Consider the following 22,669-nt stretch of genomic DNA (forward strand, 5'->3'; position numbering starts at 1 on the left):
GCCGGGGCCATCTGTAATTAGTGTAAGTTCGATGTGATGCCAGTGCCTTTTAATGTTATGTGATGATGAAATAAAGAATCCAGTCCCAAGCGCTTTAGTGAAACCGAAGGCACACAGTTTACTTGCAACTTGGGAAACAGGTTAAAGTCCAACAATAACATTTACCTCTTAGTTCTTTACCGGAGACAGAAATGAAGTGGCTAGGTTAAGTTATCTGGTGGCTTAACTAGGAGGTTACTGGTGGAGGAATAGAGGGAGTAGTGCAGACTCTCTTGTAAACACTCTGGCTCTTGACTGAATGGGGACAAGCTAAACTCATGATTGTGGTGGCTGAATTCCTTCCCACTGACGAGCTGACCTTCCCTGGCAAGGTTGCAGACAACTATCAAAGACTTTCCCCTTTGTCCTGCTGATCTCCCCTCCTGCTGACTCCACATCTAGGCTATCTCCATGACTTGTTCTCAGGCTTAGGCCAGGCGCTCTCCAGGTCTGGGCTAGTCTAGCCTCCTCGCTCCTCTCTCCATTAACTTCTGGAGAGACTGAGCAAGTTCCCCTTAACCCCACCCACAAGCTGTCTCTTATGCCATCCCCACTAATCAATCCAGGGCTGAGTGGAAATCTCTCTACGGAATCCCAAACCAGGACAGTGATTGATAGATGACAGAGAGGGTTAGGGTGAAATCTGCAAAGTCATGCAGAGACAGTCAAAACAAACACCAGACATTACCAATGCACAAAGACAACTGTTAATACACATACACATACATTAAGACATGGACAAACATATACACACCACATGAGGTATCTAGACAAGTGCTGTGGGGCCCCAACTCTGGGGCACTACACTTACACATAGATTTTGTTCTTAGTTATTCTCAGTGTAATTTTCCTCAGTATATATAACTTATGACTATTTGTTTCCCGGTATCTCTAAAGTAACCATTACTTCATAAGATTTTCCGTGTGAACACCAGATAAACACCAGTACCAAATTAACTCGGGCGAAGCCGGGTATATCAGCTAGTCTTTATATATGTTAAAGAAGGAAAGAAGGGAGAGGGAAGGCATGATGGAAAGCTTTAAAAATGTTAAACTAGGAGACGAGGGAGAGGAGGACATGATGGAAACCTTTATATGTTACAGGGTTAGAGAAAGGAGAGGAGGACATGATGGAAACCTTCGTACATGTTACAGGAGGAAAAAAGAGGGAGGGGGACGTGATGGAAATCTTTATATTTGTGTGTAACCTATAGGAATGACACATAGATTTTATTTTTAGCTATTCTCAGTATAATTTTCCTCAGTATATATAACTTATTACTGTTGATTTGTAAATATTTGCAGCTCCTTCAAGTCCTTCAACAACCCCACCTTGTCCATGTACCTGCCTTGGTCAGGCTACGGGTTATTGCATCCGGTCATCCAACTGCTCTCCGTGTCCATGTGAGAAACTTCTGTCTATTTTCCTGATATATCACTTTGTCTATGCTTGTGTTGTCAGTGGCCACTAGTGTCAAAATTGTGAAATAACTGAGCTATTTGCTTACTGTTGCTGCTAGTTTGGTAGGATAACACAATTCCAATGTTGTGCAGAAGACGTTATGCAGCGAGCAGAAGTTGGCAGAATGGTAGCTTGAGTGGTTACACCAATTCTTATTCTGTCACGATGGTTGCTACTCTGCCTAGTGATTGTGGCTCGTGCCGCAGATGGATTGCAATAAGGCCCTTGCCGGGGCCATCTGTAATTAGTGTAATTTCGATGTGATGCCAGTGCCTTTTAGTGTTATGCAACGATGAAATAAATAATCCAGTCCCAAGCGCTTTAGTGAAACGGAAGGCACACAGTTTACTTGCAACTTGGGAAACAGGTTAAAGTCCAACAATAACATTTACTTCTTAGTTCTCTACCAGAGACAGAAATGAAGTGGCTAGGCTAAGTTATCTGGTTGCTGAACTAGGAGGTAACTGGTGGAGGAATGGAGGGAGTAGTGCAGACTCTCTCGTAAACACTCTGGCTCTTGACTGAATGGGGACAAGTTAAACTCATGATTGTGGTGGCTGAATTCCTTCCCACTGACAAGCTGACCTTCCCTGGCAAGGTTGCAGACAACTATTGGAGACGTTCCCCTTTGTCCCGCTGATCTCCCCTCCTGCTAACTTCACATCTAGGCTTCCTCCATGACTTGTTCTCAGGCTTAGGCCAGGCGCTCTCCAGGTCTGGGCTAGTCTAGCCTCCTCGCTCCTCTCTTACTAACTCCTGGAGAGACTGAACAAGTTCCCCTTAACCCCACCCACAAGCTGTCTCTTATGCCATTCCCACTAACCAATCCAGGGCTGAGTGGAAATCTCTCTACCGAATCCCAAACCAGGACAGTGATTGACAGATGACAGAGAGGGTTAGGGTGAAATCTGCAAAGTCATGCAGAGACAGTTAAAACAGACACCAGACATTACCAATGCACAAAGACACGTGTTACTACACATACACATTAGAGATGAGCGAACGTACTCGTAACGAGTACTTACGCACCCGAGTACCGCCATTTTCGAGTACTTCAGTACTCGGGCGTAAAGATTCGGGGGGCGCCGGGGGGCGGGGAGAGGCGCGGCGGTGCGGGGGGGAGCAGCGGGGAACAGGGGGGAGCCCTCTCTCTCTCCCTCTCCCCCACTCCCCACTGCTACCCCCCGTGCCGCCACGGCTCCCCCCGAATTTTTTCGCCCGAGTACGGAAGTACTCGGAAATCGCGGTATTCGGGCGAAAAAGGGGCGTGGCCGAGCACGTTCGCTCATCTCTAATACACATACATTAAGACATGGACAAACATATACACACCACATGAGGTTGCTAGACAAGTGCTGTGGGGCCCCAACTCTGGGGCACTACACCAACACATAGATTTTGTTCTTAGTTATTCTCAGTATAATTTTCCACAGAACATGTAACTTATTACTATTGTTTTGTAAATGTTTGCAGCTCCTTCAAGTCCTTCAACAACCTCCACAACCACAATGTCCACAACCATCAGCTCCACCACACCTTGTCTATGTACCTGCCTTGGTCAGGCTGTGGGTTATTGTATCCGGTCGTCCAACTGCTCTCCATGTCCATGTGAGAAGCTTTTTTTCCCCAGAATTATTACTTTGTCTATGCTTGTGTTGTTGTTGGCCACTAGTGTCATAATGATAAAATGACTGAGCTATTTGGTCCCCATTAAAGCTTGTCTGGTAGGATAACACAATGCTGATGCTGTGAAGACGACCTTACACATAGATTTTGTTCTTAGTTATTCTCAGTGTAATTTTCCTCAGTATATATAACTTATTACTATTGTTTTGTAAATGTTTGCAGCTCCTTCAAGTCCTTCAACAACCTTCACAACTACAATGTCCACAACCATCAGTTCCACCACACCTTGTCTATGTACCTGCCTTGGTCAGGCTATGGGTTATTGTATCCGCTCATCCAACTGCTCTTCGTGTCCATGTGAGAAACTTCTTTCTATTTTCCTGATATATCACTTTGTCTATGCTTGTGTTGTCAGTGGCCAGTAGTGTCAAAACTGTGAAATAACTGAGCTATTTGCTTACTGTTGCTGCTAGTTTGGTAGGATAACACAATTCCAATGTTGTGCAGAAGACGTTATGCAGCGAGCAGAAGTTGGCAGAATGGTAGCTTGAGTGGTTACACCAATTCTTATTCTGTCACGATGGTTGCTACTCTGCCTAGTGATTGTGGCTCATGCCGCAGATGGATTGCAATAAGGCCCTTGCTGGGGCCATCTGTAATTAGTGTAAGTTCGATGTGGCGCCAGTGCCTTTTAGTGTTATGCAACGATGAAATAAATAATCCAGTCCCAAGTGCTTTAGTGAAACCGAAGGCACACAGTTTACTTGCAACTTGGGAAACAGGTTAAAGTCCAACAAATAGTAACAATAAAATTTACCTCTTAGTTCTCTACCAGAGACAGAAATGAAGTGGCTAGGCTAAGTTATCTGGTGGCTGAACTAGGAGGTTACTGGTGGAGGAATGGAGGGAGTAGTGCAGACTCTCTTGTAAACACTCTGGCTCTTGACTGAATGGGGACAAGTTAAACTCATGATTGTGGTGGCTGAATTCCTTCCCACTGACAAGCTGGCCTTCCCTGGCAAGGTTGCAGACAACTATCAGAGGCTTTCCCCTTTGTCCTGGTGATCTCCCCTCCTGCTGACTCCACACCTAGGCTTCCTCCATGACTTGTTCTGAAGCTTAGGCCAGGCACTCTCCAGGTCTGGGCTAGTCTAGCCTCCTCGCTCCTCTCTCCGCTAACTCCTGAAGAGACTGAGCGAGTTCCCCTTAACCCCCCCCCCACACACACACACACACACACAAGCTGTCTCTTATGCCATCCCCACTAACCAGTCCAGGGCTGAGTGGAAATCTCCCTACCGAATCCCAGACCAGAACAGTGATTGACAGATGACAGAGAGGGTTAGGGTGAAATCTGCAAAGTCATGCAGAGACAGTCAAAACAGACACCAGACATTACCAATGCACAAAGACAAGTGTTAATACACATACACATACATTAAAACATGGACAAACATATACACACCACATGAGGTAGCTAGACAAGTGCTGTGGGGCCCCAACTCTGGGGCACTACACCAACACATAGATTTTGTTCTTAGCTATTCTCAGTACAATTTTCCTCAGAATATCTAACTTATTACTATTGTTTTGTAAATGTTTGCAGCTCCTTCAAGTCCTTCAACAACCTCCGCAACTACAATGTCCACAACCATCAACTCCACCACACCTTGTTCATGTACCTGCCTTGGTCAGGCTGTGGGTTATTGTATCCGGTCGTCCAACTGCTCTCCATGTCCATGTGAGAAACTTTTTTTCCCCAGAATTATTACTTTGTCCATGCTTGTGAGGTTTAGTGGCCACTACCGTCATAATGATAAAATGACTGAGCTATTTGGTCACCATTGAAGCTAGTCTGGTAGGATAACACAATACTGATGCTGTGGAGAAGAGCTTAGACATAGATTTTGTTCTTCGTTATTCTCAGTATAATTTTCCACAGAATATATAACTTATGACTATTATTTTGTAAATGTTTGCAGCTCCTTCAAGTCCTTCAACACCCTCCGCAACTACAATGTCCACAACCATCAGCTCCACCACACCTTGTTTATGTACCTGCCTTGGTCAGGCTGTAGGTTATTGTATCCGGTCGTCCAACTGCTCTCCATGTCCATGTGAGAAACTTTTTTTCCCCAGAATTATTACTTTGTCCATGCTTGTGAGGTTAGTGGCCACTACTGTCATAATGATAAAATGACTAAGCTATTTGGTCACCATTGAAGCTAGTCTGGTAGGATAACACAATACAGATGCTGTGGAGAAGAGCTTAGACATAGATTTTGTTCTTGGTTATTCTCAGTATAATTTTCCACAGAATATATAACTTATGACTATTATTTTGTAAATGTTTGCAGCTCCTTCAAGTCCTTCAACAACCTCCGCAACTACAATGTCCACAACCATCAGCTCCACCACACCTTGTTCATGTACCTGCCTTGGTCAGGCTGTGGGTTATTGTATCCGGTCGTCCAACTGCTCTCCATGTCCATGTGAGAAACTTTTTTCCCCAGAATTATTACTTTGTCCATGCTTGTGAGGTCAGTGGCCACTACTGTCATAATGATAAAATGACTGAGCTATTTGGTCACCATTGAAGCTAGTCTGGTAGGATAACACAATACTGATGCTGTGGAGAAGAGCTTAGACATAGATTTTGTTCTTAGTTATTCTCAGTATAATTTTCCTCAGAATATCTAACTTATTACTATTGTTTTGTAAATGTTTGCAGCTCCTTCAAGTCCTTCAGCAACCTCCGCAACTACAATGTCCACAACCATCAGCTCCACCACACCTTGTTCATGTACCTGCCTTGGTCAGGCGGTGGGTTATTGTATCCGGTCGTCCAACTGCTCTCCATGTCCATGTGAGAAACTTTTTTCCCCAGAATTATTACTTTGTCCATGCTTGTGAGGTCAGTGGCCACTACTGTCATAATGATAAAATGACTGAGCTATTTGGTCACCATTGAAGCTAGTCTGGTAGGATAACACAATACAGATGCTGTGGAGAAGAGCTTAGACATAGATTTTGTTCTTAGTTATTCTCAGTATAATTTTCCACAGAATATATAACGTATGACTATTATTTTGTAAATGTTTGCAGCTCCTTCCAGTCCTTCAACAACCTCCGCAACTACAATGTCCACAACCATCAGCTCCACCACACCTTGTTCATGTACCTGCCTTGGTCAGGCTGTGGGTTATTGTATCCGGTCGTCCAACTGCTCTCCATGTCCATGTGAGAAACTTTTTTTCCCCAGAATTATTACTTTGTCCATGCTTGTGAGGTCAGTGGCCACTACTGTCATAATTATAAAATGACTGAGCTATTTGGTCACCATTGAAGTTAGTCTGGTAGGATAATACAATGCCGATGCTGTGGAGAAGAGCTGAGACATAGATTTTGTTCTTAGCTATTCTCAGTATAATTTTCCTCAGTATATATAACTTATTACTATTGTTTTGTAAATGTTTGCAGCTCCTTCAGGTCCATGTGAGAAGTCTGCTATTTCTTATATATCGTGTTTATCCCATTGTTATGCTCAATGACCCCCTTGTACTTCAGATGTAAAACTGAAATGTGGTACAATGGATGAACCTTCCATGATAGAATCACTCATTCATAGTCTGATATCTTATCATTTTAGCCACAATGACATCATCGACGGCTTGAAAAGCAATAACAAAAGGAGAAAATTCAGCTCCTTAAAAGTACTTCGAAACTTGTCTGTGTGTTAGCATGGTATCACACGGTACCCATCATTTACAGTTTTATGGTTTTTTATTAAAGAAGAATAAAAGAAGTGTTTTAAGGAGATGTTTTTTTTACCTTTTGTTATTGCTATTCAAGCGGTTTGACTCACGGTCAGCCTGAGCACCTGAAAACCCTCAAGCCAAACCGGGGTAAATATTACCTACTAACCAGTTGAAGATAACGTTGAGTTATGTTGTTTGAAACTTAAAAATCTGTACACAACTTTACAGGTACCTACAAAAGTCACGTCCTGAGACTCCCTCTTAATACCTGACTTTCTTGGTTAACAACGTAAATGTAAAAAATTCTATGAAAACTTGATATCGCAGTTATCATGCTGATCCAGATAAGAAACTGATCATGTTATTTCTACTAAATGGAAAAAAGGATGATGGAACATTACCTCTGCAGCGCCACCTATTGGATGGCAGCATTCCTGCAAATCAATGTCAGACCCTTTACACAAGCCTTTATAACAATGATTGGGAATTGACCAAAAGCCAGAAAAGAAAAAAGATTCCTTATTTGTATAGTGCCAACTTATTCCGCACCTTTTTAGGTAATTTATTTGTTACCCTTGTTATTCTGTTGTCTATACATGACTATGGGGGGAGGGGGGGGATTATTCCTGAACTACATTTTATAGCATGAATAGCATTTAGAAGATATGCTTTACAGCAGCTTCATGGACCATTCACACAATGGGTGACTCTTCAAGACATGCCCTGTGCAGAGGTCACTGTGCGAGTAGATAGTCACAGCTGATCACCTACTGTGAATTGTGGATCCTGTGTTATCTACATATAGATGTCACCTTTCACTGTAATCCTTAGCTTTCTCTACAGATCAGGAAATGACAGACGAGTATTAGGCTCTGTGGTCAATGTCAAAAATGTAGGATTATAGATATAGATTGCAACAGCAACAACAAAAATTCTATAAAAATATATTTAACCCAAAAATGTGGTTTGTGTAATAGGTCATTTTCTGATGACACATTCGCTTGAAGGCACAAAATTGGCTTGTCACTAAAGAATTAATATGGGGTCATTGTAATTTACCTCACAGGGGTTTTACTTTCCTCTGGATCAATATGGTAGAATTAGGTGGGACTTGATGGAGTTGGACTATTTAAATCTTATTATCTGTTTAACTAGGTAGTAATTACAGAAGGAATCTTCTGAGAAAGTTCTTAGCACACAAGTTTGGGAAGAACGGAAACAATCATGAAAGGCTTGGTGTACACTAGTCATGTGTTTGAGTTGCAAGAGCAACTTACATTGGACAACACTATGACACAAGTCTGCATGCTGTCCTTGCATTGACTTGTTCTATTTCTCATCCATGGACTGGAATAGGACATGCCATGAGGTTGATGACACAGACAATTGATCTTCTGATGGCGTCATAGTCTCTACCACCCCTTTGCTAGAACTGTTAAATATGATCAAGTGTTACCTTTACCATCACCACTGTCATTAAACTCTTCCACAACTTTACTATTTTCAGCCTCGACACCAGTAACCAATATTATGACCACGACGTCAACCACCTCCACATCTAGTGAGTACAGCGAGTTCATGTTCTCAAGAAACTTTGATGTGATTGTTTAAGATCTTCAAGGTAATGACATCGTCTAGATACGTAAACCGAGATGTGAAGGAAGTCTAGACTGATAACCCAGATGATGTGAGGCTTTCGTGATGTCTGTCGCTGATGTATAAACAAGGTGTATTTGTAGAGTTATTAACAAAACACAAGAGACTGTAGGATGTCCTATCGGGCCTCGGGACAGGAGTGGTTGGTTCGCCCCAGGGTTTTTACCTTCCTCTGGATCAATTGGCTAGAATTAGGTTAGACTTGATGAACCTGGGCTTTTTTAATCTTATTAGCTGTATAACCAGGTATCAATTATAGAAAGAATATTCGGAGAAAGTCCTTAGTACACAAGTCTGGGAAGAACTGAAACAAGTATGAAAAGCTAGGTGCACACTAGTCATGTGCTTGGGTTGCAAGAGCAATTTATATTGGACAATACTAAGACACAAGTCTGCATGCTGTCCATACATTGAGTTGTCCTATTACTCATCCATGAAATAGACAGGAATAGGGCATGCCATGAGTTTTTTCACACAGATCGTTGGGCCATATGAAAAAATGTCAATGTGCATTTCCTCATAGGCATATATTGGGGCTCACAGCCCAAAATACGCTAGTGTGCGGAGCCAAATCGAGAGGTTTCTTCTATAATCTGTTAATTCCATAACCCAGGAAGAGTTTACTTCTGATAGTGTCATAGTCTCTACCACCCCATTGCTAGAACTGTTAAATATGATCAAGTTTCACCTTTACCATCACTACTGTCATTAAACTCTTCCACAACTTTACAATTTTCAGCCACGACACCGGTAACCAGTATTCCGACCACGATGTCTACCACCTCCACACCTGGTGAGTACAGCGAGTCCATGTTCTCAAGAAGCTTTGATGTGATTGTATAAGATCTTCAAGGTAATGACATCATCTAGATACATAAACTGAGATGTGAAGGAAGTCTAGACTGATAACCCAGATGACGTGAGTTATTAACAGAGCGTAAGAGACTGTAGGATGTCCTATCGGGCCTCGGGACAGGAGTGCTGTCCCTCTGTGCTTCTATTAGATTTGGGGTGGGGGTGGATTGGGGGGGTGGGTTGAGGGATGTAATGTTTACCTTAAAGGGAGACTATCATGAAAATGACATCCTCCAAACCACAAAGGTCTGTAGAGCACGTAAACACAAGAGACCTCTGATACTATTCATAAACCCATCATTGCCGGGAAAATAAACTGTAATCGGATATGTGTATTAGCTGGGACATGCTCTTGTGCTTTGGTCCTCACCACATAGTCCCACCCAGAGCTCCTTCTTCCGCTGAGTAACAGTGCTGCAGTCAGAAAACCTTCATGGCGTCATCTAATTCCACAGAAATGTCATGCATGTACTATCTGTTCGAAGTTTAGAACATGTGTAGTACATCCATGACCAAGCAGTCTGCAGCAGGGAACATACTGCACATGCACCAGGCTGTGAATGGGAGGCGCACATCCAAGAGTTCTATGAGCAGTTAGATGACATCATGAAGGTCTTCTGACTGTGGGGCTGTCAGAGGTAAGGGGGAGGCGAGGGGCAAAGATCAAAGCACTTGGTGCTATTGAGAAGACCTAAAAAAAATTTGTTTTCTCAACAATGAAGAGTGTCTGAATAGGATAAAAAGTATGTCTTTTGTAAGTGCAAACTCTTTGGAGTGGCTTGGAGGGCATCTTTTTGGTGAAAGCATTCATTTGAGATGCTCCTCACGGGGTTTGGACTACATTCAGGGACTTTTGCATTTTAGGAGTAGTCTCCAATACCACTAGCAGCTTTCTGATAGCATTTCTGAAGTGAGATTCATACAACATAAGACTAATACAGGTCAAGGCAGACAGCCGGCTTAAGGCAGGAAATGGGCAATGTCAAATCCATAAAAGCGAAAGCCACCTAATTATCAGAGGCCTGTCCAGAGGCCTGTCCCTTTAAGATTAAGTAGAGCCTGCATGGTATTAATTGTAACTATTCTCATAATTATTATGTTGCTAACTAAGGATGAGCGAGTATACTCGCTAAGGCACTACTCGCTCGAGTAATGTGCCTTAGCCGAGTATCTCCCCGCTTGTCCCTAAAGATTTGGGGGCCGGTGCGGGGCGGGGAGCTGCGGGGGAGAGCGGGGAGGAACGGAGGGGAGATCTCTCTCTCCCTCTCTCCCGCCCGCTCTCCCCTGCTCCCCGCCGCAACTCACCTGTCAGCTGCGGCGGCTCCCGAATCTTCAGGGACGAGCGGGGAGATACTCGTCTAAAGCACATTACTCGAGCGAGTAGTGCCTCAGCGAGTATACTCGCTCATCCCTATTGCTAACCCATCGCTAATTAACTTATGTTATAAACCTTTAACTTTCTTTTTTATATATCTTTGGTGTTTCTTTATCATTTAAACCTTCCTCATAATATCCATATTATGGGAGGTCCTTCACTAATCCTGATTAGTGAAAGACCTCTTTGTAAACCACTTTGGTAGTATTACCAGACTGCTAGCGGGACTCACTCTAGAACAGGCTACCTAGAACTGGCACTGTGAAAAACAGTCTTCCCTCAAGTCTATTCCGGCTATGAAATGTCTGAACTGACTAACTCTTCACCTCAGGGCCGAAACTACTGAAGTTAGGAACATGAAATTTAGACAGGGGTTTTTTTGTATAACATAGAGATCCACTAAGAAAGGGTTGTTTGAAATTCATCCCCTATGAGGGGGAAAAAGGGGTGGGGGGACACAGCTTCTCTGTTTCCATGACTACCATAAAAGTCAATGGGAAATACGCTAACCGCCTTGTGGCACATTGTTCATGTAACTCCCATTCGCTTCTATGAGAGTGACGAAAACAGTCGTCAAGCCACAGTCGCCCGTCTCCATCTTCCGGACCACCTGATTCACCCTGGCTGGGCAGTGGGGCCATAACTGAAGATAGAATCGGGTCCCAGAGGTGTATAGGTCATGTGGATATAGGAATACCCCTTTAATAACTTTGCCTTTTTTTGAAACAGCTCCTACTACATCGACAGCTGTGATTACAACCACCGAACCTCCGACCACAAGTAGGTGCCTTATACCCTTATTATAGGAAGATAGCTGTCTCCATCAAAGAGAGAAAAAAGACTATGTAGGGTGAAAAATAATAAGTAATGGTCAGCACTGCCTCATTGGAGCGGTGTGTAGGGTCTTAGACTATATGCAACGAAGGGAGATGGAACAATACCTCTGCAGCGCCACCTATTGGATGGCAGCATTCCTGCAAATCAATGTACGACCCTTTATACAAGTCTATGTAACAATGACTGGGAATTGGGAACCAAGCCAGAATCCATACAGACAGCTGACTTCAATGGTTTCCTTTTCCCTACCGGGATTCTCGAGCATTATTACTAGAAAAGATTGGGCAGGATCTATCTTCCGCCTTTTTTTACCTGCGGGCAATTGCACGAAATTTGAACAGTAAAAGGAAAAAAAGGATTTTGACTGGTTCATGAGCAAATACGCTCCGTAGCATCAAGCATATTAGCGCACGCACCCATAGGTTTAAGCCCTAAATTCTGCTGCGGAATTACTGACGTCTTGTGGAATTGTGGTTTCGGATTTCTAACAGACAGGAGATGGAATTCAACAATTGAAGTCTGCGGAAAAAAATGCAGGACATTCAGCAGAACGCAATCCGCATTTAAAAATGCAGCAAAATCTGCATCTTCGCTGCATCCTGTGGTCAATTCCATCCCGTGTGAAAAGTCTGTTAACCCCTTAATGACCGCTGATATGCCTTTTGACGGCCTCCCGAGCTGGGCCTTATTCCACGCAGCCATCATTTGATGGCCTCATTAGAAATAGAGCCACCAGGCCATGGGGTGTCACAGCTCCAGGCTCTCACCTACCGTAAGTAGATGGGAGTCTGAAGCGCACACTGAGGGCTGCGGATTGCAGTCCCCCAGTCATCCAATCACCGATACCTAACAAATATCGGCTACCAAATGAAAGCAAATGATGGAGCATGAAGGGTGACCGCTTCAGCTCCCCATAGCAATCGGATCGCTTTGAGGGACTGAAACAACTTACCTGCAGCCTGCCGTAGTCCCCCACCACCATCTTCCTTCTCAGCGTCCCATCTCCATGCGCCATGCCTGCCAACCAAAATGGTGGGTGCAAGCGCAATAGAGGGAGAGACTCTGGAAATGCATATTATGTTCCAGAGGAAGGCAAAAAACCTCCGATAAAGCAGGAGCCAATTTGGGGAAAAAAGTTCCTTCCTGACTCCATAATGGCAGTCTGAATAATCCTTGGCACAACGTTTTGATAGTTCCTACCAGTCTATAGACCCGCATCAACAACCCCGCTGGCTGTTTAATGTCTATATCCTGTAATATCATAGCACTCTAAAAAGACGTCTAGTCCCCTCTTAAACTCCTCTATCAATTTTGCCATCACCACGTTCTTAGGCAGAGAGTTTCTGAGGACTTGCAGTACCAGTGCGATGTGACAGCACAGAGAGCCGGAGGAAGCCGGATGTGTGTGAATGACCTACCATCAGGATAAGAGCAGGTCTAGAACATCCACAGTAGTATCAATCGCTTGGAGAATATTTATGAACAGCCCGATGATAGAGGGGATGAATTTGTGTAGGTTCTACAGCCGGACGAACATGTAGAATGCTGAGTGCTGATACAATAATGTGTATAATGACCCAGTGCTGAGCATCTTGGAGAGAGTTGGAATAGGAAGGAACTAGTGGACTTTGAGTCCCTCTAGCTCCCCTTAAAGGCTGCAGTGTTCCTTTATGTTTCCAGCCTTCCCGGCATACGAAACCCATTCAGAACTTCAAGAAGATCCTGACCACTGGAAATCTCCAACATAAAATTCTAAGTACGCGGGAATTCAAATCAGTAGAGTTTTGCTTCAAATGTTGCATCAAGAGATTTCCAGTAACCAAAATCCTAGACAAAAGGGGTTCGGACTCTGTATAGCGCTGCAGTCACTTCATTCTGGAAATCGCACACATTACAACACTCAGGTTATATAATATCCCTCTGTTTATATTTATGTATTAGAAGTAATTAGATGTTTCAAGCCGTGTGATAGCTGTGATCCATGCAGTGGTATAGCTGAAGTCCTTTTTCAACCAAATGGCGTACCACCAACATAAACATAACATTGCAGCCATTTGTCTTCCTGGGTGAATTTTCTCTCCATGCGTTCTCCACCTGATACTTCTGTTAGATAGTCAAAGGGATTATCCAGGCTTTTAAAATCGACAGCCTATCTTTTACACCTGTGCAGGGCTTAGTGTACCTGGCCAACACGGACGTAAAATATAATATCCTAAAAGAATTTACTAATGAAAATAGCAAAATATATATGTAAAGAAACCAAAAAGGGGGAAACAAGAGAAACTGACCCCGACCAACTAAGAGAGTCCTGCCTATAAGTGGGGCAATCGTCCTAATCAGGTCGGCCCCACATCAGGAATCTGAAAGTGACCCTGACTTTCTCTAGTTTGGAACAGGGAATGTGGCAGAGAATAGTTGAGATATATATGTAGAAACCACAGATGCACAGGAATGAGATGTAACCACACTCCAGATAAAGCTATAAGCAGATATAAGCAGAGGTCACTGAAAGACCAGGAACTGCCACCAACTGAACGAGAAATATTTCCAGCAGAGGATCTCAGACAGGTGTAGCCATGTGTCAGACAGGAGTCAGGCCCCCTGTCCACGACCGTGAATTCGCTGGCGGTAAATCGCCAGTGACTCACGCAGGCTAAAGCTTTCCATAGCATTGCTATGGAAAGCGCCGGCCCCGTGTCCACGAGCGGAGAATCATGGCGATTCTCCGCTTGCTGCGGGCAATTCGCAGCATGCTGCGAATTGCCCCGATTCTCCACAGTCAGCCTATCTATTAGATTAGTCTGACCGGCAGAGATTCGTGTGTGGCTCCTGCTCCCGGGCGGTGGCTCCCGCGACAGAGATCTGCTGCGGGACTTTGCAACGCCCATGGACAGCTGGCCTCAGACAAAATTTTTATACAGAAGTCAGACATGTACTGTATCAAATAGTAGTCAGGAAGACATCAAACAGGAAGACCATAGAGAGCTGAGACAGCAAGTCAAACCAGAGTAACATAGTAACATAGTTCATAAGGCTGAATGAAGACAATGTCCATCCAGTCCAGCCTGTCTAGCCTCCTGTTTTGTTGATCCAGAGGAAGGCAAAAAACCCCAAGAGCAGAAGCCAATAGCCCTTTTGGGGAAAAAATTCCTTCCCGACTCCCTAATGGCAATCAGACTGTTCCCTGGATCAACCCCTAATAGTTCCTACCTGCCTGTATACCCGGATTAACAATTAAACTAGGATTTATAACCTATAATATCCTTCCTCTCCAGAAAGACATCAAGTCCCCTTTTAAACTCCTTTAAGGATTTTGCCATCACTACGTCCTCGAGCAGAGAGTTCCACAGTCTAACTGCTCTTACAGTAAAGAACCCCTTTCTATGTTGGTGATGAAACCTGCTATCCTCTAAACGTAGCGGATACCCTCTCATTACCGTCGCAGTCCTGGGTATAAACAGATCCTGGGAGAGATCCTTGTATTGTCCCCTCATGTACTTATACATGGTTATTTGGTCGCCTCTTAACCTTCTTTTTTCTAGAGTAAATAGTCCCAATTTTGATGCCTCTCTGGTATTCCAGTCCCGTCATTCCATATATTAGTTTAGTTGCCCTTCTTTGAACCCCCTCCAATACCGTAACATCTTTCCTGAGCTCCGGTGACCAGAACTGTGCGCAGTATTCCATGTGAGGCCTGACAAGTGCCTTATATAATGGAAGGATAATGTTCTCGTCCTTCGCCCCTATACCTCTTTTAATGCATCCCAAAACTTTATTTGCCTTTGCAGCAGCTGATTGGCATTGGTTACTCCAGTTTAGTCAATAGTCCACTAGTACCCCTAGGTCTTTTTCCATATCACTTTTCCCTAGCGGTACCCCATTAAGCGAATATTGGTAACATCCATTCTTGCTGCCCATGTGCATAACCTTACATTTATCAACATTGAATTTCATTTGCCATTTTTCTGCCCAAGCCCCCAGCTTATCTAGGTCCGTTTGTAGCCGCACATTGTCCTCCATTGCATTAATTATATTGTATAATTTTGTGTCATCTGCAAATATTGATATTTTGCTGTGCAGCCCCTCTATCAGGTCGTTGATAAATATATTGAACAGAATGGGGCCCAATACTGAACCTTGTGGCACCCCACTAGTGACTGTGGCCCAATCGGAGTATAAGCCATTTATTACCACCCTCTGCTTTCTATCATTTAGCCAATTTTTAACCCAATTACACACATTTTCACCCAATACAAGCTGTCTCATTTTGTATATTAGCCTATTATGTGGCACGGTGTCAAAGGCTTTAGAGAAGTCCAGATATACGAGATCAATAGACTCTCCCAGGTCCAGCTTAGAGCTCACTTCATCGTAGAAACTGATCAGATTTGTCTGACATGAGCGACCCTTCATGAATCCATGCTGGTGAGGAGTTATTCCCTTGTTCTCCTTGAGGAAGTTGGAAATGCGCCAATCCAATGGTACAACACCGGTCTTGATAGTGTCTAGAAATATTAGGTATAGTAGCCTAGCTAACTCATCACTTAGTTCCCTTAGTATCCTTGGGTGTATTCCATCTGGGCCTGGCGATTTATCGATTTTAATCTTCTTTAACCTGTTCCGCACTTCCTCCTGCGTTAGGTATGACATATTTTGTGAGGGGTTTATTTTATTCCCCTGTATCTCGTGTGGCATTTCCTTTTCGTTTGCGAATACGCTTGAAAAGAAACTATTTAATAGATTTGCCTTCCCTCCATCATCTTCAATGATTTCCCCTGCATTATTTGTTAAAGGGCCAGTGCTCTCCCTGCAAATCCTTTTGCTGTTAATATAGTTGAAAAATAGGTTTGCGTTGTTTTTGCTCTCTTTGGCAATCAGTCTTTCCGCCTCCTCCTTGGCAATTTTGATCGTATCTTTGCATATTTTGTTTTTTTCCCTGTACGATTTTAGCGCTTCTTCGCTGCCTTGTTGCTTTAGTAGTTTGAACGCTTTCTTTTTTTCGTTTATTGCCCCTGTTACCGTCTTGTCGAGCCACATTGGTTTCCTTTTGGTTGAGATTCTTTTATTTTTAAAGGGAATGAACTGTTCACATGAAGTGATTAGGATCCTTTTGAACTTTTCCCATTTGTCCTCCGTACTGCATTTTTGAGGATGTTGTCCCATTTAATGTTACCGATAGTAGTTCTAAGCTGATCAAATTTTGCTTTACTAAAGTTTAGTTTGTTTGTCGCTCCCTGATAAGGCTTCTTATTGAATAGCCGGCATTCTCTGAGAGGAGGGGCTGAAATAACTATACACAAACTAATGGCAATTGACTGGCTAGGAAATCCTACCTCCCAGCCAACCAATCTGCCTATAAACAGTAGATGAGGTGTCACTGTCAGCACTCAGCACCAAAAATTCAGTTATGAAGACGCAGTGGACTAGGCCTTACGACATGAGGTCCCTGAGTACCTAACCTCACTCTGCAGCTGGCGCAATGACACTAGCCTTAGAATAGGTCATCAATTTCAGATAAGTGGGGGGTCTGATTCCTTGCACACAACCATCATCTTCACCACACCTTGTCTACGTACCTGCCTTAGTCAGGCTACTAATTATTGTGTCCGACCATCCTACTGTTCTCCATGTTCATGTAAGAAGCATTCAATTTCCCATATCCCGTTGATCGTGTTTATGTCATCATTATGATCAATGACCCCATTGTGCTTCAGATATGAAACTGAAATGTGGTACAACGGATGAACCTTCCATGATACAATCACTCATCCATAGCCTGATATCTTATTTTATTAGCCACAATGACATCATCGACCAGTGCGACTTCCTCAACAACCCCCCCGATGACCAGCTCTTCGACTATGAGCACTGACAGTACTTCACCCTCCTGTAAGTAGAACACCATTGAAAGCTGCGATTACAGAGTAGCGCTAACTCTCTGAAAGTTTCTATCACTCACTACTGAATAAATGCAGATAGGAAGACTTTATGCAGAAGGAAAATGGGAAAATAAGTGTTAAGCCCTTTATACGGATGAAGACTGTCTTTACACTGCTATTCAAATGGCTACCTTCTGGTTAATGTCTCCTTCCAGAGGGAGCGATATAACATGACTCTGTTAGTAACTAAATAAAGATAGTCATTATGGTACATGAACATCACTGAGAGAGGTCTTTTATGAGGAAATTTCCTTCTATCAGCCAGAGAGACTGTATTATAATAAGTCACTCTTGCTGCGGGAGACTCTGCTCTACCGTGTATTACCATTATTCTCTCATTGTAATGGGTGCCATGTAATACCACATTTGTCCTGCAGTGGCCAATACATTACAAGCGACCAGCCAACCACGGCTTTCGCTGGCAATATCGGCTGATCATCCTGGAGTTAAGCTATGAGATTTGTCAGTCAGCTGATTACTAGCCATGTCTAATTTGAGAAGGGTGTTGGGACAAACAAAACATTGGAAATCTGTTCATAAGTCTCTAGTTACTTACAAACCCACCGACACCTTTGGACATACCAGCTGATCATCGTGGAGTTCAGCTACAAGACCTGTGATGGTCAGCTGATTACTAGCCATTCCTCATTTACGAAAGGTGTTGGGACGAATAAAATTTTGGAAATCTGTCCATACATTTCTAGTTATCTAAAAAAGCCATGTCTCAAGGCTCCTTATTAATACTTTGACTTTCTGGGTTAACAATGTGAATGTAAAAAATTCTATATAAACTGGGTATCGCAGTAATCATGCTGATCCATATAAGAAACCGATCATGTTATTTTTACCAAATGATGAACGCTGTAACACAAACCCCCAAAATAATGGCAGAATTTCTGGACAAAAGAGAAACGTTGTCAATTTTTGCTTGTGAGTTCAGTGGCCACTACTGTATAATGAACAAATCACTGAGCTATTTGATCACTATTAAGTAGAGATGAGCGAACATACTCGGTAAGGCCGATTTCGCAATCGAGCACCGCGATTTTCGAGTACTTCACTACTCGGGTGAAAAGTACTCGGGTGCGCTGTGGGGCGGGGGGTTGCAGAGGGGAGTGGGGGGTAGCAGCGGGGAACCGGGGGGAGCCCTCTCTCTCTCCCTCTCCCCCCCACTCCCCGCTGCAACCCCCCGCTCACCCACAGCGCACCCGAGTACTTTTCACTCGCGTAGTGAAGTCCGCGAAAATCGCGGTGCTCGATTGCGAAATCGCCCTTACCGAGTACGTTCGCTCATCTCTACTATTAAGCTAGTTTAGTAGGATGACAATACTAATGCTGTGGAGAAGACTTTACACATAGATTCTGTTCTTAGTTATTCTCAGTATAATTTTCTTTAGAATATCTAACTTATTACTATTGTTTTGTAAATGTTTGCAGCTCCTTCAAGTCCTTCATCAACCTCCACAACTACAATGTCCACCACACCTTGTCTATGTACCTGCCTTGGTCAGGCTGTGGGTTATTGTATTCGGTCGTCCAGCTGCTCTCCATGTCCATGTGAGAAGCCTTCTACTTCTTATATTCCATTTAACTTGTTTGTCTCATCATTATAATCGATGACCCCCTTATGGATCCGATAGAAAACTAAAATGTGGTACAAGGGATGAACCTTCCATGATACAATAACTTATCCATAGCTTAATATGTTATTTTTGTAGCCACAACGACATCAACGACCAGTGTGACTTCCTCAACCAGCCCCCCGATGACCAGCTCTCCGACTATGACAATTGAAAGTACTTCATCTTCCTGTAAGTAGAACACCATTGAAAGCTGTGATTACAGAGTAGCACTAACTCTCTAAATAAGTGTAAGTAGGAAGACTTCATGCAGAGCTCCATTGGATAATAAGCCCTTTATGAGAATGAAGACTGTCTTAACGTTACTCTTCACATGGCTACCCTCTGGTTAATGTATCCTTCCAGAGGAAGTGATATGTCTGATATCTTGTTTCTTTAGCAGCAACAACATCATCGACCAGTGCGACTTCCTCAACAGCCCCCCCGATGACCAGCTCTTCGACCATGAGCACTGCGAGTACTTCCCCCTCCTGTAAGTAGAACACCATTGAAAGCTGTGATTACAGAGTAGCGCTAACTCTCGGAAAGCTTCTATCCTTTACTACTGAACAAATACAGGTAGGAAGACTTCATGCAGAGCTGCATTGGAAAATTAGTGTTTAACCTTTTATGAGGATGAAGACTGTCTTTACAGTGCTCTTCATATGGCTACCCTCTGGTTAATGTCTCCTTCCAGAGGGAGCAATATAACATGACTCTGTTAGTAACTAAACTAAGATAGTCATTAGGATACATGAACATCACTGAGAGAGGTCTTCTATGAGAAAATTTCCTTCTATCAGCAAATAGAGTCAGTATTACAATAAGACACTCCTGTTGCGGGAGACTCTGCTCTACCGTGTGTTACCATTAAGGATGAGCGAGTATACTCGCTAAGGCACTACTCGTCCGAGTAATGTGCCTTAGACGAGTATCTCCCTACTCGTCCTTAAAGATTCGGGGGCCGCCGCGGAGCGGGGAGCTGCGGGGGAGAGCGGGGAGGAACGGAGGGGAGATCTCTCTCTCCTTCTCTCCCGCCCACTCTCCCCTGCTCCCCGCCGCAACTCACCTCTCAGCCGCAGCGGTCCCCAAATCTTTAAGGACGAGCAGGGAGATACTCGGCTAAGGCACATTACTCGGACGAGTAGTGCCTTAGCGAGTATACTCGCTCATCCTTAATTATCATTATTCACTCATTGTAATGGGTGCCATGTATTACCACATTTCTCCTGCAGTGGCCACTACATTACAAGCGACCAGCCAACCACGGCTTTCTCTGGCAATATCAGCTGATCATCATTGAGTTAAGCTATGAGATTTGTGTCAGTCAGCTGATTACTAGCCATGTCTAATTTGAGAAAGGTGTTGGGACAAACAAAACATTGATCTGTTCATAAGTCTCTAGTTACTTACAACACCCACCGACACCTTTGGACATACCAGCTGATCATTGTGGAGTTCAGCTGCAAGACCTGTGATGGTCAGCTGATTACTAGCCATTCCTCATTTACGAAAGGTGTTGGGACAAAGAAAATCTTGGAAATCTGTCCATACATTTGTAGTTACCTAAAAAAGTCATGTCTCAAGGCACCTTCTTAATACTTTGACTTTCTGGGTTAACAATGTGAATGTAAAAAATTCTATATAAACTGGGTATCGCAGTAATCATGCTGATCCATATAAGAAAGTTATCATGTTATTTTTACCAAATGGTGAACGCTGTAACAAAAAAAACCAAAACAATAGCCGAATTTCTGGACAAAAGAGAAAAGTTGTCAATTTTTGCTTGTGAGGTCAGGGGCCACTACTGTCATAATGAACAAATCGCTGAGCTATTTGATCACTAATAAGCTAGTTTAGTAGGATGACACAATACTGATGCTGTGGAGAAGACCTTACACATAGATTCTGTTATTCTCAGTATAATTTTCTTTAGAATATCTAACTTATTACTATTGTTTTGTAAATGTTTGCAGCTCCTTCAAGTCCTTCATCAACCTCCACAACTACAATGTCCACCACACCTTGTCTATGTACCTGCCTTGGTCAGGCTGTGGGTTATTGTATTCGGTCGTCCAGCTGCTCTCCATGTCCATGTGAGAAGCCTTCTACTTCTTATATTCCATTTAACTTGTTTGTCTCATCATTATAATCGATGACCCCCTTATGGATCCGATATAAAACTAAAATGTGGTACAAGGGATGAACCTTCCATGATACAATAACTTATCCATAGCTTAATATGTTATTTTTGTAGCCACAACGACATCAACGACCAGTGTGACTTCCTCAACCAGCCCCCCGATGACCAGCTCTCCGACTATGACAATTGAAAGTACTTCATCTTCCTGTAAGTAGAACACCATTGAAAGCTGTGATTACAGAGTAGCACTAACTCTCTAAATAAGTGTAAGTAGGAAGACTTCATGCAGAGCTCCATTGGATAATAAGCCCTTTATGAGAATGAAGACTGTCTTTACGTTACTCTTCACATGGCTACCCTCTGGTTAATGTCTCCTTCCAGAGGGAGTGATATGTCTGATATCTTGTTTCTTTAGCAGCAACAACATCATCGACCAGTGCGACTTCCTCAACAGCCCCCCCGATGACCAGCTCTTCGACCATGAGCACTGCGAGTACTTCCCCCTCCTGTAAGTAGAACACAATTGAAAGCTGTGATTACAGAGTAGCGCTAACTCTCTGAAAGCGTCTATCCTTTACTACTGAACAAATACAGGTAGGAAGACTTCATGCAGAGCTGCATTGGAAAATTAGTGTTTAACCTTTTATGAGGATGAAGACTGTCTTTACACTGCTCTTCATATGGCTACCCTCTGGTTAATGTCTCCTTCCAGAGGGAGCAATATAACATGACTCTGTTAGTAACTAAACTAAGATAGTCATTAGGATACATGAACATCACTGAGAGAGGTCTTCTATGAGAAAATTTCCTTCTATCAGCAAATAGAGTCAGTATTACAATAAGACACTCCTGCTGCGGGAGACTCTGCTCTACCGTGTTACCATTAAGGATGAGCGAGTATACTCGCTAAGGCACTACTCGTCTGAGTAATGTGCCTTAGACAAGTATCTCCCTGCTCGTCCTTAAAGATTCGGGGGCCACCGCGGAGCGGGGAGCTGCGGGGGAGAGCGGGGAGGAACGGAGGGGAGATCTCTCTCTCCTTCTCTCCCGCCCACTCTCCCCTGCTCCCCGCCGCAACTCACCTGTCAGCCGCAGCGGTCCCCGAATCTTTAAGGACGAGCAGGGAGATACTCGGCTAAGGCACATTACTCGGACGAGTAGTGCCTTAGCGAGTATACTCGCTCATCCTTAATTATCATTATTCACTCATTGTAATGGGTGCCATGTAATACCACATTTCTCCTGCAGTGGCCACTACATTACAAGCGACCAGCCAACCACGGCTTTCTCTGGCAATATCAGCTGATCATCATGGAGTTAAGCTTTGAGATTTGTGTCAGTCAGCTGATTACTAGCCATG

At 43.5% G+C, this 22,669-nt stretch overlaps 1 protein-coding gene across 1 annotated transcript in view; it reads left to right on the plus strand.

The window, feature by feature from the left end:
* The window catches only part of LOC136580752 (uncharacterized), a 116,272-nt gene that overhangs the window by 46,838 nt on the left and 46,765 nt on the right, over positions 1-22,669 (plus strand). The window contains exons 20-37 of the mRNA XM_066581579.1: positions 1,345-1,443; positions 2,975-3,109; positions 3,350-3,484; positions 4,734-4,868; positions 5,110-5,244; positions 5,485-5,619; positions 5,859-5,993; positions 6,233-6,367; positions 8,393-8,446; positions 9,281-9,334; positions 11,501-11,551; positions 17,405-17,497; positions 18,985-19,104; positions 19,266-19,358; positions 19,567-19,659; positions 21,143-21,262; positions 21,424-21,516; positions 21,725-21,817. Of these exons, the coding sequence (XP_066437676.1) occupies positions 1,345-1,443; positions 2,975-3,109; positions 3,350-3,484; positions 4,734-4,868; positions 5,110-5,244; positions 5,485-5,619; positions 5,859-5,993; positions 6,233-6,367; positions 8,393-8,446; positions 9,281-9,334; positions 11,501-11,551; positions 17,405-17,497; positions 18,985-19,104; positions 19,266-19,358; positions 19,567-19,659; positions 21,143-21,262; positions 21,424-21,516; positions 21,725-21,817 (1,908 nt within the window). The remainder of the gene's footprint in view (positions 1-1,344; positions 1,444-2,974; positions 3,110-3,349; positions 3,485-4,733; positions 4,869-5,109; positions 5,245-5,484; positions 5,620-5,858; positions 5,994-6,232; positions 6,368-8,392; positions 8,447-9,280; positions 9,335-11,500; positions 11,552-17,404; positions 17,498-18,984; positions 19,105-19,265; positions 19,359-19,566; positions 19,660-21,142; positions 21,263-21,423; positions 21,517-21,724; positions 21,818-22,669) is intronic.

This window comes from Eleutherodactylus coqui, chromosome 10 (genome assembly GCF_035609145.1).
Source record: "Eleutherodactylus coqui strain aEleCoq1 chromosome 10, aEleCoq1.hap1, whole genome shotgun sequence".
In the NCBI taxonomy this organism is placed as follows: domain Eukaryota; kingdom Metazoa; phylum Chordata; class Amphibia; order Anura; family Eleutherodactylidae; genus Eleutherodactylus; species Eleutherodactylus coqui.